Here is a 13,164-nt window from a genome sequence, read left to right as displayed (position 1 = left end):
ACCTGGAGCACAGGGTCACGCCGATGAAAAGGAGGTTTAATTTACGTTGACGTGAACGGTCATCACGTCGACGGGACTCCGGCCCATCCGGAAGGGAGAATATCGGCAGGCCAAAAATCGGCTGCCTTGCGCAGACCAGTGACATTCTCCGATGGCAGCGGCGACATTAACGCCCCGCCGACTTTTCTCCCTTCGGAGACTTCGGCAACCGGCGGGGGCGGGATTCACGGCGGCCAACGGCCATTCTCCGACCCTCTGGGGGGTCGGAGAATGACGCCCATGGCGTCTGTTATTATACCATGTAATATAGTAAATTAGCAGCCAATTCCAATGCAATTCAAAACACTAGCTTCAATGCTGGGAACTGATGTAATGGCATTGAGTATCAATTTCATTACGTGAGCTGACCACAAACTCACTGAAACAGATCAAAACGTGTGAACTCAACTGGTAGATAACAGAAACAATTGGCGCGGTTCAGCGACCCCATTGTGCCTGGCCTGGATTTGGGGGCAACGGGTGAATCACGCCACAAATCAGGCTCCTCTCCAGGCGCTGGGCCGATCGGAGTCATCTGACTCGGTCCGCCCGGTGCGTTCTCACTGGGCGAGATTCGGGACTGGATATTTGAATGAACCTAATGGGTCACTTAAATACCTGGACACCGGATTAATCCGACGCCCAGGGCTCAACTGCCGTGCTGCAAGGCCTCACCAGGGCTCCGTTTAGTAATGGTCTACACAAATGTGTGGGCCATGGCATTTTCACAAGTTTCCCTCTGGCATCTGGCTTGATCAGCAAATGACATCTGCTGTGGCCATAATAATGGGGCATAGGTTGGCATGGAGGAAATGAAAGGCCAGAGAGAGTGGGTGGAAGGCATGAGTGGCATGTTGGGACGTGGACAGTGTGTTGGTGGTGAGGGGGTGTTAGGGTTTGAGAGCTGACTTATTGTTTTACTGCCTTTTTGTTCACAACCGGGACAAAGTCCCAGAGCACTGAAGCAGGTCTTTTAAGCAGCCTGCCTTGGCACCAGATAGCCTTTGTGGCTGCCCCCCCCCAAAAAAATCAACCTTCTCGGGCACTTTCTCCCAAGTTGGGTTTGTAGAGTCGGCAATTATCCTGACTAATTCGGTCCTAAAAGTCAGAATTACATTCAGTCTCAGGCTAGCTCCAAGTGGCATCAGATCCTCCACACAAAGTGAGCCACATCATATTGCCAAGCTTTGCGAATACAAGGATGGCTGATGGTGGAATTGGTCGTACACATTGCTTCAGTATGGGATGTCATCTGAGACCGGTTTTAAGGTGATTTGGAGGGATGGTGTAATATCTTGTCCAGCTCAAAATGTCATCAAAATGAAATAAAATGACATAGGCCAGGTATAAATAAAATGGGATTTTCCGGTCTCCCAGCCCTGTCTTTCCCGGCAGTGGGAGGTGATGCGCCATTCACTGGCGGCGGGATTCTCTGGGCGCGATTCTCCACTCCCGCGCCGGTTGGGAGAATCGCCTGGGCCGCCAAAATTTCCCGGGACGCCGGTCCGACGCCCTCCCGCGATTCTCCCAAGTGGCGGGAATGGCCCGGTCGAGTTTCGCGGGCCGCAGGCCGGAGAATCGCCGGAGACACCGAAAATGAGCAGCCAGGCCAAAACGGCGGGTTCCCCCCCGGCACCGTCCACACCTGGTCGCTGCAGTCGTGAATGGTGCGTGAACGCTGGGGGGGGCGGCCAGTGGGGGGGCGAGGGGGGATCCTGCACCTGGGGGTACCTCAAATGTGGGGTGGCCCGCGATCGGTGCCCACCGATCGTCGGGCCGTCCTCTCTGAAGGAGGACCTCCTTCCTTCCACGGCCTTCTTGCGGGGCGGACTTAGAGAGGACGGCAACCACGCATGCGCGGGTTAGCGCCGGCCAACCCGCACATGCGCGGATGACGCCCGTTATGCGGCGCCGGCTGCGTCATCTATGCGGCGCCGCCTTTACGCAGGCGACAAGGCCTGGCGCGTGTAGATGACGCGGTCCCGATCCTGGCCCATTGTCAGGGCCTGAATCCGTCGGGAACGGGGCCGTTTCGCGCCGTCGTGAACCTCAACGTCGTTCACGACGGCGCGGCCACTTCGGCGTGGGAGTGGAGAATCCCGCCCTCTGTTCCCGCCGCTGTCAATGGGAATATCCCATTGAAGCTACTTTACACCACCGGTAAACCCACGGGCGGGGACGCGCTACCAGCAGCACCAAAGAATCGCTCTGCCAGCGAAGGGATGGAGAAATTTAGCCACTGTAGCTTTTATCCTTGTCCCTGCTTCTTCAGCAGAAGCATCTGACATGGCCCAAACACACATCTAAAAGACTGGATCCTTCATGATATACAGAAAAGTTGTCAAACAATTATTCATTCAACAAGTTCGAAAACATTGAAATAATGTTAGTCAGAAGCCATCAGAACGCACCTTGTTTTCTGGGAGAGCTGATTTTACTTCCACTTCAGTAGTTTCAGGCACAGAGCTCACTCCAGGCTGAGGGACTACCTTCCCCAGGCTTTGTTTCAACCAACCAAACACACTGCAAACCATGTGGTAAAATTGAGACAAAATAGGAAAACTGATTTAGTTCCAAATTTTATTTTGTATACCAATGGGTCTTTAGAATGGGATAAAAGGACTTCTGGTGACGGTGGGCGGGAGGCAGCCGCACACTGGAGGGCTCCCGCTCGGGAATAGTATTTTCAGGGTTTTAATGGCCGGTCCCAGGGACAACGGAGGCTGAAAAAGCTGTAAGAAGGCACAGTGAGGAGAAATGTCCAAGTTTGGGGAAAGAACGGCCGTGAAGAAGGGGGTTAATGAAAGTCCGCCGGTGAGTGGAAAAGTCAGCGCAGGAACTGTAAGGAAAGCAGAGGCTGGAGCACCAGGGGAGGCCACATCGCTCACAGCAGAAGAATTACCAAGGTGATGGCTGTGGAACTTGAAACACAGTTCACAAAGCACATGGAAGCGATGAAGGAGGAGATGGGGGCATCATTGAAAGTGCTGGTGGAGGAGGCGATTGCCCTGGTGAGGGCGGCGGTATCAAGCGCAGTGGCGGAGGTGCAGGGGTGTGATCAACTCACTTCAATGGGGAAGGAGTTGCGGAAGGTGACAGAGACCAACAAGGGTCTGCGAGCCAAAAATGGAAGACCTGGAAAACAGATCCAAGCGGCAGAATCTGAGGATTGTGGGTCTGCCCAAAGGGATGGAAGGCCCGAGGCCGACGGAATATTTTGCCACGATGTTGGCGGAGTTATTGGGGGAGGGGAACGATCCCTCTCGATACGAACTAGATCGGGCTCATCGGTCGGCCGTGGAGGCCTGTACCAAAGGCGAGTGAGCCGCCAAGAGTAGTAACTGTGTTTCCGTAGGTACAGGGGAAGGAGAAGGTCCTGTGCTGGGCAAAGCAGAAGCGGGTGGTGCAGTTGGCTGGAGCTGGTCTACACATATACCAGGACTTTACAGTGGAGCTGGCGAGGAGGCAGGCGGCCTTCAGCCGGGTGAAGAAGGCACTGTACATCAGCAAGGTGCAGTATGGCATAGTATATCCAGCTAAGTTGAGGGTGACCTACAAATCCAAGGGCTTTTATTTTGGGACAGCGGAAGCGGCGGAGGAGTTTGCGAAGGCAGAAGGGCTGTGGCAGAATTGAGAAATGGGACTGAGAGCGGGTCGTGCACCGATGTATTCTCATGTAACTTTATTTTTTCACTGCATGTTGGTGTATGTATTAAATGAGTCGACGCTGTATATTTGGACAAGGGAAGAGTTGGGACTTTCATTTGCAATGGTGGTTCTTTGGGGCTTGGGTATGTATGCTGGGGTGTGTGCTAAAGGGGATTTCTTGGTTTTCCTACGATCGGGCAAGGGGAAAGGAGACCCGGGCGGGGGCCTCCACGCTGGCCGTTTAAGCCGGCCAGTGAACGGGAGTGAGGTGAGGGGAGGGGGTGCAGCCATCGGAGCCTGGTAGAACAGGTTTTGGTGCGTCTAGCTGGGGTGAAAAGTTGGTGGAAGGAACTGAGGTTGGGGGAGGAGTTTACAAGAGGAAGTGGAGGGGAGGAGTCTGGGAGGGGGTGGGGGGGGGTGTCTACAATTCATGGGTGCCACGGTACTCTTCCGGGGATTGGATGACTTTGAATATTAGGGGGGCGGAGGTTGTGGGAGGGGGGGGACTATATATGTCAATGGTGACAATAGGCGATTCCTGATTCCTTTTTCTTTTTCTCCTTTCTTTGCCTCCTTGGGAGGTTTTGTTTTATTTGATGCTTATATTGTCATGCGGGGCGTTGTTTGGGGGTTGGCGGGAGGATGGGATTGTTGTTGTTGATAAGGGGATTGACATTGTATTTGTTACCATTTATTGTTTGTTGGTGGGATGTAAATTTTGAAGAAAATGTGAAAATGGAGAATAAAAATATGGGATAAATTGCATTCCACAGGCAAAACCCAAGTTCAGTTGCATATAATTCGGACTTCAAAACCTACATCACATTTCCACTTTTTCCAGTATCCCACTTCTTTCCCTAATTCAGTACCACTGCTGAAGTCTTCATTCATACTTACCGCATCTCCAGCTTCAACATCTCCCAACATTCTCCTTGCTGAATGGGATACAACTCCTTAAATACCAGGTCATCCAAAAACCTGCTGTCCCTTTCTATTGGCACAGTGGAGATGTGGGGTAAGGCATGTTCACAAATCACTACACATAAATTCATTCAAATGATTTAGGGGCACAGTGGTTAGCACTGCTGCCTCACAGCTCCAGAGTCCCAGGTTCAATTCTGGCCTCGGGTGACTGCCTGTGTGGAGTTTGCACTTCCTCCCCGTGTCTCCATGGGTTTCCTCCGGGTTCTCCGGTTCCCTCCCACAGTCCAAAGATGTGCAGGTTAGGTGGATTGGCCATGCTAAATTGCCCCTTAGTGTCCCAGTGTCCAAAAGGATAGATGGGGTTATTGAGTTATGGGGATAGAGTGGAGGTGTGAGCTCAAGTGGGGTGCTCTTTCCAAGGGCCGGTGCAGACTCGATGGGCCATTTGGCCTCCTTTGGCACTGGAAATTTTATGAGTCTATGATCCACCTTGGGAACAGTAGAGATATGGAAGAAGGCATGTTTACAAACCACTACACATAAATTCATTCAAATGATCTACCTTTTATAAAAGCACTCGTTCTAAACAAAAATGTGAGCTTTATTTACCTGCTGCCACTAGCAGATGAGTGAGGCATTTCAACCGTCTTGACTGTGGGTGCAGTGTCTGCAGGGGGTTCTGCCTGGTGGTCAATAGTTTCTTTAGGAGTCTCAGTTACCACAACGACTTCCACTTTAACTGCAGGAGCAGGCGCAGGCTCCGGTTTAGCTTCAGGCTCAGGTTTAGCTTCAGGCTCAGGCACTGACAAATAAGGGAAAAACTCAGATTCTAAGAACAAGCGACATGCCAAACTCATTGTTCAAACCCTGACATTGTATTAAGTAGTCCTTACAGCACAGAGGCAGACCATTGTGCTGGTGTTTATGAGCCACAAGGGGACAAAGTCTCAGTCCTGAAGAACATTGTCATTGATCTGTGGGAATTGTTCTGGAGTTCATTAGTCATGGCTAATTATGCTTGAGGAACATCAACTCTCTCCCAAGCTAGCTGAACAAGGTTAGGATATTGTGAAAGTCAAATGAACTAGTCCTCATTAATTCAGGATGTACTTCCATTAATCTTCTGATCCATCTCTCCCTTTCTCTCTCTATCTGCCCCCTACAGTTGATTCATTCTTTCCATTCCCCCTTTGCGCATCTCTTCTGCTTCCCCCAACTCTGTCTCTTTGACACTTAGATGCAAAGTACAGATGAAGAAATGCAGGGAAGTTCATGCCAATATTGATGGAATGAAGTAATCTTGTTCATGGCATGTAAAACTTTCTAGGATTTAAACCGAACTGAGAAGTACAGATCATTAACTAACAATGAGTTATCACGCATAATTTTAAAAATGACTTAAATTCAGCATATTTTTCTCACCTGGCAACTAGATGACACTTAGATTTTGATAGTACTACCAATTTAGAGTTGTATGTTGGTCTTAAGTGACATTTATGGATTTTATCTTAACCACTGTTTCAAATAGTTTGGTTTGAATTTTTGCTATGTGCGATAATTTACAGTTCATAACTTCATAAGGTATGGGAGCAGAATTAGGCAATATGGTCCATGGAGTCTGCTCTGCCATTCGAACATGGCTGACCTCATCCTGGCCTTAACTCCACCATCCTGCCCAATCTCCATAATTCTTCAACTCATTACTAATTAAAAATCTGTCTAACTCCTCCTTAAATTTACTCACTGTCCCAGCATCCACCGTACTCTGGGGTAGCAAATTCCACAGATCCACAATTCTTTTGGAGAAGTAGTTTCTCCTCATCTCTGTTTTAAATTTGCTACATCTTATCCTAAGACTATGACCTCTCGTTCTGGAATGTCCCACACGAGGAAGCATCCGCTCCATGTCTAACTTATCCATACATTTTATCATCTTATAAACCTCAATTTGACCTCCCCTCATTCTTCTAAACTCTAGAGAGTATTGGCTTTTGCTATCCTTTTTGATATTTTGCGCTAGTTTCCATTTGTAATTTACCTTAGCCCATTTTATTACTTTTTTAGTATCCCTGTTATATTAAGGCAGTTGTTTGCGAGGGGCTGGTGTGAATGGATTTTATTACTTAAGACGCAAGGAAAAATCTGGGTTTAAGGAAGTGCATTGGTTTTAATTACACTATACAATTGAGGGCTTCTTTGTCAACATTGAAGAAATAACCAAAAGGATTGAGCTCAGCAGCTTGAACTTAGGATGACACCTTGGGCGGCATTCTCCGTCCAGCGACAGCAGAATCGGGATTGGGCGGAGAATCACACATCAGCCGAAAATTAAGGTTGGTGCCGGGCTCCCAACGGAATGCCATGTTCGAGCATCTCGACAGCAGTGTGAATGCATTTCATGCCCTGCGCCGACGTGGGCACGCTAATCGTACAGTAACAGCTGTTAGCTTTTCATTAACGTGCCCGACCCGGTAGTCTCTGGCCTCCTGTGATGCTCCCTCTCTGCCAGGCGGAAGGGACACCAGCATGGTTCACTTGTGGCATTTAAAAATGGGAACTGGGCGCAGTGATTGCTGAGGGTGAGAGAGGAGGTAAGATATGTTTCCAAAGGCGCAACTGTGGGCTGCCAGTTGTGCCACTGGCTGGGTGGCATCTGCCAGAGTCTGGGGGAGTAGCACGGGGCTAGATTGTAATATTGATAAAATGATGTAGCATTGTTTGTACAACTGCACTGTATCTACAATGTGTCATTTGTTGACAATGGAGTGTACCACCGGGCCCAAGGAATAAGAGGTTTTTATCTTCAGTCCACATGACTCTTGTAATGGAGGTGGAGTGACATCAGATGACCCCCAAGCTAAGCTAGTGAAAGAGGGTAATTTGGACTGTTTCCAAATAAGGGATGAGCAGTAGGGATCAAAGTTGGAAAATCAAAGGCATCATTGGCAAAGTTGGGTTATGGCTTCCAAGGTATGATCCATCTGAGACACTGTTCAACCGAATGCCACTTCAGTGACTCGAGAAGAAAGGCATTGCTTGTGTTGGCAGTGCATAAGGAATCCCACCTTGAGGGACAAGAACTTGCCATGTTGTCCACTTGATTCATAAATACTAGTTACTGTACCTGGTTAGGTGAGGTGCAACTGAGGACCCTTGTGTTAGAAATTAAGAATTCAGAACTTAGATATTTTAAGTAAAAGAGTTTTATACCTCAAAATCCCTAAAGTTACAGCACCAAGATTTCATATTCCACTAGATTTTCACAGTAACTTCATTGCAGTGCTAATGCTAGCCTACTTGTGACACTAATAAAGATTATTATTCTCAATTTCCCCCTAATCCCAATCATCAAGAATCTGTGCTGTCACTTTTATTTATTTATAATGTTTCTAAGTTCACTTTGTCCAAATCCACGTCATGCTCCCCACTGCAATGTAATCAGTGTATTTTGAATGGGTAAACTGGAAGATTGGAGGGATTTGAGGTTCAGGTACATGAAGCATTAAAGCAGCACCTCGAATAGATAAGGCCATAAAAATATTGAATACTGGGTTTTGTGACAAGTGCAGAATACAGTAGTAAAGATGTAATGTAAATTTTTGGCCTCAGATGTGACTTGGTGCAAGTGCAGCATACACTTGCAGGTCTAGATGTGGGATCAGATGGATAGGAAGCACCTATCACAAGTTAAGAGACTGGTTTCCATGTTGTGTTGAATCCCGACCTGAAAATACAGAAAACATTACCTGGTCTGTGGACAGAAATGTAATTTTGAGCAACAGGAGACTATTCCCATCCACATGAAGGAATGGTCCCCAAGACAAAGGTATGTGGTCAGTGGAGTGGGGGAGGGTGTCAAGAGAAGGGGTGGGTGGATGGAGTCAGGACAGGGGAGGCCAAAGGTGTCATTTTGGGACCTGAAAGAGAACCTCCTGGTTCACAAGGAAACCATAAAAATACTTAAAATACAAAGCTTCCTGGCCTCTTTTGACCATATGACCTTGCTGCAGGCTTCCACTGACAGGCCTGGTACTGTTCATGACTCCCACAATCAGGAGTTCAAATCTCACTTCGGTCCTAATTGTATGACAGGATCTCAATTTATACACAGTAATGAGGCCCTTGCCTTCCTGCCAAGGAATGTTCCCTTTAACATAGGGGGAAATACAAGTAAAGACTTGAAAAGCTCTGTAAAAAAAGTGGCCATGAAACAATCTGATTGTCATGAAAATAAATGTGTCTGGTTCACTATTGTTCTTGAAGGAAGGAAACCGGTCTTATAGCCTATCCAGCCTATCCTATGCATGATTCCAGTCAAATTAAAGACGATGATTGGGCTATGGAGACAGGGATGGCATATAGAACTACTGCTCATGTGAAGAATAAACATTAACACGGACTGGTTGGGACAATGGCATGTTTGCTAATGCAATTTCCCATGTAATCACCTGATCAAATCACATGGTAGTTGATGAGAATAATCCCTGTGGAATTTCAAGCCTTCAAGCCTTTGCAAATAAAAGTCAATACCCTGGAGGTCACCATGGAACATAATGTTAATTGGTGCAGTCACATAAATACTGTGGATATAAAAGCAGGTCAAAAGTTGGTATTTTGTCAGTAATTTTTCAACTCCTGACTCTCCAAATCTTGTCCACCATCGACAAGTCACAAGTCAGGAATGTGATGGAAAATCTCCACTTGCTTAGAGGTGTGTGGCTCCAACACCATTCAAGAAGCTCAACACCATCCAGGACATAGCAGCTAGGGAATTGGCACACCATCCATCACCTTAAACATTCAAGTCAATCACCTTACAGCATGGTTACAGCATGTACCTTGTACAAGATAGGCTGCAGAAACTTGCCAAGTTTCTTCGACATACTTCCAAAACTCATCACCTCTCTCATCTGGAAGAACAAAGACAGCACACTCTCTGCAAGCTCCCCACCAACCCACACAAATATATTATCATTCCTTAGAGTTATATGGGGGGGGATTTTCCGCCGGCGTGATTCTCCATTTTGCCGGCGCCCAGGGGTTTCCCGACGGCGTGGGGCTGCCCCACAATGGGAAACCCCACTGACCGACTGGCAGGGCAGAGAATCCAGCCCATAGAGTCACAGAGTTTTTACGGAAAGAGGACCTTCAGCCCATCGTGCCTGTGCCGGCCATCAAACACCTATCTACTCTAATCCCATTTTCCTTCATTATCGCAGGGTAAAACCCTGGAACTCCCTACCTAACAGCACTGTGGATGTATCTACAATATATAAACTGGAGAGGTGGCAGCTTACCTCCACATTTTAAAGGGCAATTTGGGATGGGTAATAAAATGCTGGCCTTACCAGCTTTACTTACATCACCTAAATATCACCTGAATGAATAGAAAACAAACTATAATGAAATGAAAATTGCTTATTGTCACAAGTAGGCTTCAAATGAAGTTACTGTGAAAAGCCCCTAGTCGCCACATTCCGGCGCCTGTTCGGGGAGGCTGGTACAGGAATTGAACCGTGCTGCTGGCCTGCCTTGGTCTGCTTTCAAAGCCAGCGATTTAGCCCAGTGTGCTAAACCAGCAACAATTACATTCTAATAAGTATCATTCAGCTCCATATACTCACCCGTTTTAGCAGGGAGTTCTTCTTTCTGTGGTTTTGCAGGTTCCTATAGTATCAGAAAATCAAGGTATCAAGAAGTTTTATAATTTTCTAATTACACATGATGATTTTATTGTGCAGAGTTCCAGTGACGCATGCAATTCACCTGAGAAATGGATAAAAAGCAGGTGTGTTTTTTGATGCTCTGTCCATGGGCTGCCATAATTCTTTACCCATGTAGTGTGGAAAGAACGTTATTTGAACACTGAATTTCAATGTTATGTTCAGTGAACTCACTGGGGATGATTTTACGCCTGCATTCACCATGAACCCAAATGGCAACACAGGCGCCTAATCTCCCGAGAATTGGAAAACGAGATTCTCGTTGGTGAGATCGCATTTTCTAATTTTCCCAATCCCTTGGCTTTTCTGGGCAGGAACCTCATTTGAATAAATTCAAATGTATTTAAAGGGCTTCCCCACCAGAAGCTCCCCTGAGGTAAAGAATCCGCCCCCCCCCCCCTTCCCCCCGCTGATGCGATGTCACATCGGCACGGTTTACAATAGGTATTGAAAAACGGGAAGCTGTCAAGGGGAGCCCAGGGATATATTGCCAGGTGACTTGGGTGGGCTCTCTATGGTGCCCCATTGGGGAGGTTCTCCTTGTGTGTGTGGTGAGGGTGTGGGGTTGTTGCCCTGTTTTGTGGGGGATTCCCCTTTGTCCGTTGGGGAGGGCGGGGGTTCTTTTTAATGCTGATTGGGGCGCCTGGAGCCAGCGATCCCGGCTCCATCAGGCCTGCCCTACCAGGATGATAGCAGAAATCCCCCCCCCCCCCCCGATTCTCTGTGCACAGACTGCCAGTGAATCTGGAGGGAAAACGTGGCTGTGCAGCTGGAGAGATACATGCTGATTTTCTTGTCCCAGCCACCACTCTGTGGGCATGTGCAAGATTCCACTCACTACGTCATCCTCTATGGACCTGTGCTGTGCACTGAGATTACGCACCCACCTCCTTTTCCTGGGGAGCTGTGTTCACCTCAGCTGCCGCTTCAGTGAGATTGGTTGATTTAGGTTTTCCTTCAGGTTGTGGCAACACCTTCTCAAGCCCTTGCACAAACCACCTGAGCACTCCACCACCTCGGCCCCCATCCCTGCAAAGAAATATGTCGCCATGTTTAAACATTCTCATGTCTCCCCATGGAGAATGAAGCATAGACAGTGTCAGCAAAGATCAGAGTAGCAGAAGACACAGGCAGCACAATGGGACTGAGAGAAGGTATTGCAGGCAGAACAGCAGAAGAGGGCACAATATCATATCTTAAGGTGTGGCTTGGTAGAAGAGGAAGCAGTGAAGGACACAGGGGGCATAGAGGACATGGTGGTGGGCAAGAATATAGCAGATAGCTTAGCAGAAGAATACAGGAGATAACAATTGAATGCATAAAACATTTAGGGCTGAATTCTCCGTTCCTGAGACTAAGGGCGAGATTCTCCGTCGGCCTACGCCAAAAGCACGGTAGCATTGTGGATAGCACAATTGCTTCACAGCTCCAATGTCCCAGGTTCGACTCCGGCTTGGGTCACTGTCTGTGCGGAGTCTGCACATCCTCCCCGTGTGTGCGTGGGTTTCCTCCGGGTGCTCCGGTTTCCTCCCACAGTCCAAAGATGTGCAGGTTAGGTGGATTGGCCATTATAAATTGCCCTTAGTGTCCAAAATTGCCCTTAGTGTTGGGTGGGGTTACTGGGTTATGGGGATAGGGTGGAGGTGTTGACCTTGGGTAGGGTGCTCTTTCCAAGAGCCGGTGCAGACTTGATGGGCCGAATGGCCTCCTTCTGCACTGTAAATTCTATGATAATCTATGATGAAAATCGGGAAACGTGATTGGGCGGAGAATAGCCACTGACCCCAAAATCGGGGTAGGCGCCGGTTTGACGCCAAATCGCGATTCTCCCGCACCCTGAAAAATGCCGTAAATGTGCCGTGCGACGTGTGCCGTTTAAATGCCGTTTGCATATAATTAGCAGGCCTGACCCGGTATTCTCCGGAGCCTCCGTGATTCTCTGCCTCCAATGGGCCGAGTTCCCGACGGCGCGGTTCACTTGTGGTTTTAAAAATCGTGAACCTGGCGTGGTGGCTGCTGAGAGAGAGGGAGAAGACGAGGTAGAGGTAGAGGGAGAGGAGTGCCTGCGGACTGCCGGCCTCTCCCTCAGTAGCCACAACACTGATTTCACGATTTTTAAAAGCACAAGTGAGCCACGCCATCGGGAATTCGGCCCATCTTAGACGGAGAATCATGGAGGCCCCAGAGAATACCAGGTCAGGCTCGACACTGATATGCAAACGGTATTTATTGTGCGTGCGTTCCGGAACGCATTGGCGCCGCTGTCAATGCGATGAAGAATTGTGATTTGCGTCAAATTGGCGCCCGCTGCGATTTCGGCGTCAGAACCGATTCTCCACCCAATCACATTTCCCGATTTCGGGATTGGCGGAAAATCCTGCCCTTAGTGTTTATACATACCTCCAAGCTTTAGCCCTAATTAGGTGATAACTTCTCTGCATTATAATGCAGGTGGTACTGTTTCCCCAGTCCCACATTAACCCTTGCTAACCCAAACACCCTTATACAACAATAATAAGTTAAGAAATTCAGTCCAAACAGCTTGAATTGCCTAAAAAGATAAGTAATTTTTGTTGATGACACTGAGCTTACCGTTGGTCCTGGACAGATGGATTTTCTGCCACAGGAGATGATTGACTTGGTGGTTGGTTATCTGGAGCTGGAGCTAATACTGGAGCTGGAGCTGGAGCTGGAGCTGGAGCAGGCGCTGGAGCTGGAGTTGGAGCCGGAGCTGGAGCTGGAGCCGGAGCTGGAGCCGATACTGGAGCTGGTACTGTAGCTGGAGCTGGAGGAGGTATCTTAGTCTCTATCAATAAAAATAAACCTACTG

The 13,164-nt window shown here is 48.3% G+C and overlaps 1 protein-coding gene across 1 annotated transcript in view; it reads right to left on the bottom strand.

The window, feature by feature from the left end:
• LOC140430804 (cyclic nucleotide-gated channel beta-1-like) overlaps positions 1-13,164 on the bottom strand; it is a 332,757-nt gene that overhangs the window by 272,716 nt on the left and 46,877 nt on the right. Inside the window, exons 7-11 of the mRNA XM_072518510.1 lie at positions 12,927-13,140; positions 11,222-11,363; positions 10,236-10,278; positions 5,221-5,413; positions 2,451-2,562 (exon numbers count right to left, since the gene is read on the bottom strand). Of these exons, the coding sequence (XP_072374611.1) occupies positions 2,451-2,562; positions 5,221-5,413; positions 10,236-10,278; positions 11,222-11,363; positions 12,927-13,140 (704 nt within the window). The remainder of the gene's footprint in view (positions 1-2,450; positions 2,563-5,220; positions 5,414-10,235; positions 10,279-11,221; positions 11,364-12,926; positions 13,141-13,164) is intronic.

Source organism: Scyliorhinus torazame, chromosome 10 (genome assembly GCF_047496885.1).
Source record: "Scyliorhinus torazame isolate Kashiwa2021f chromosome 10, sScyTor2.1, whole genome shotgun sequence".
Taxonomy (NCBI): Eukaryota; Metazoa; Chordata; class Chondrichthyes; order Carcharhiniformes; family Scyliorhinidae; genus Scyliorhinus; species Scyliorhinus torazame.
The sequence above is the reverse complement of the archived record's forward strand: the minus strand, read 5'-3'. Positions and strand labels throughout refer to the sequence as shown.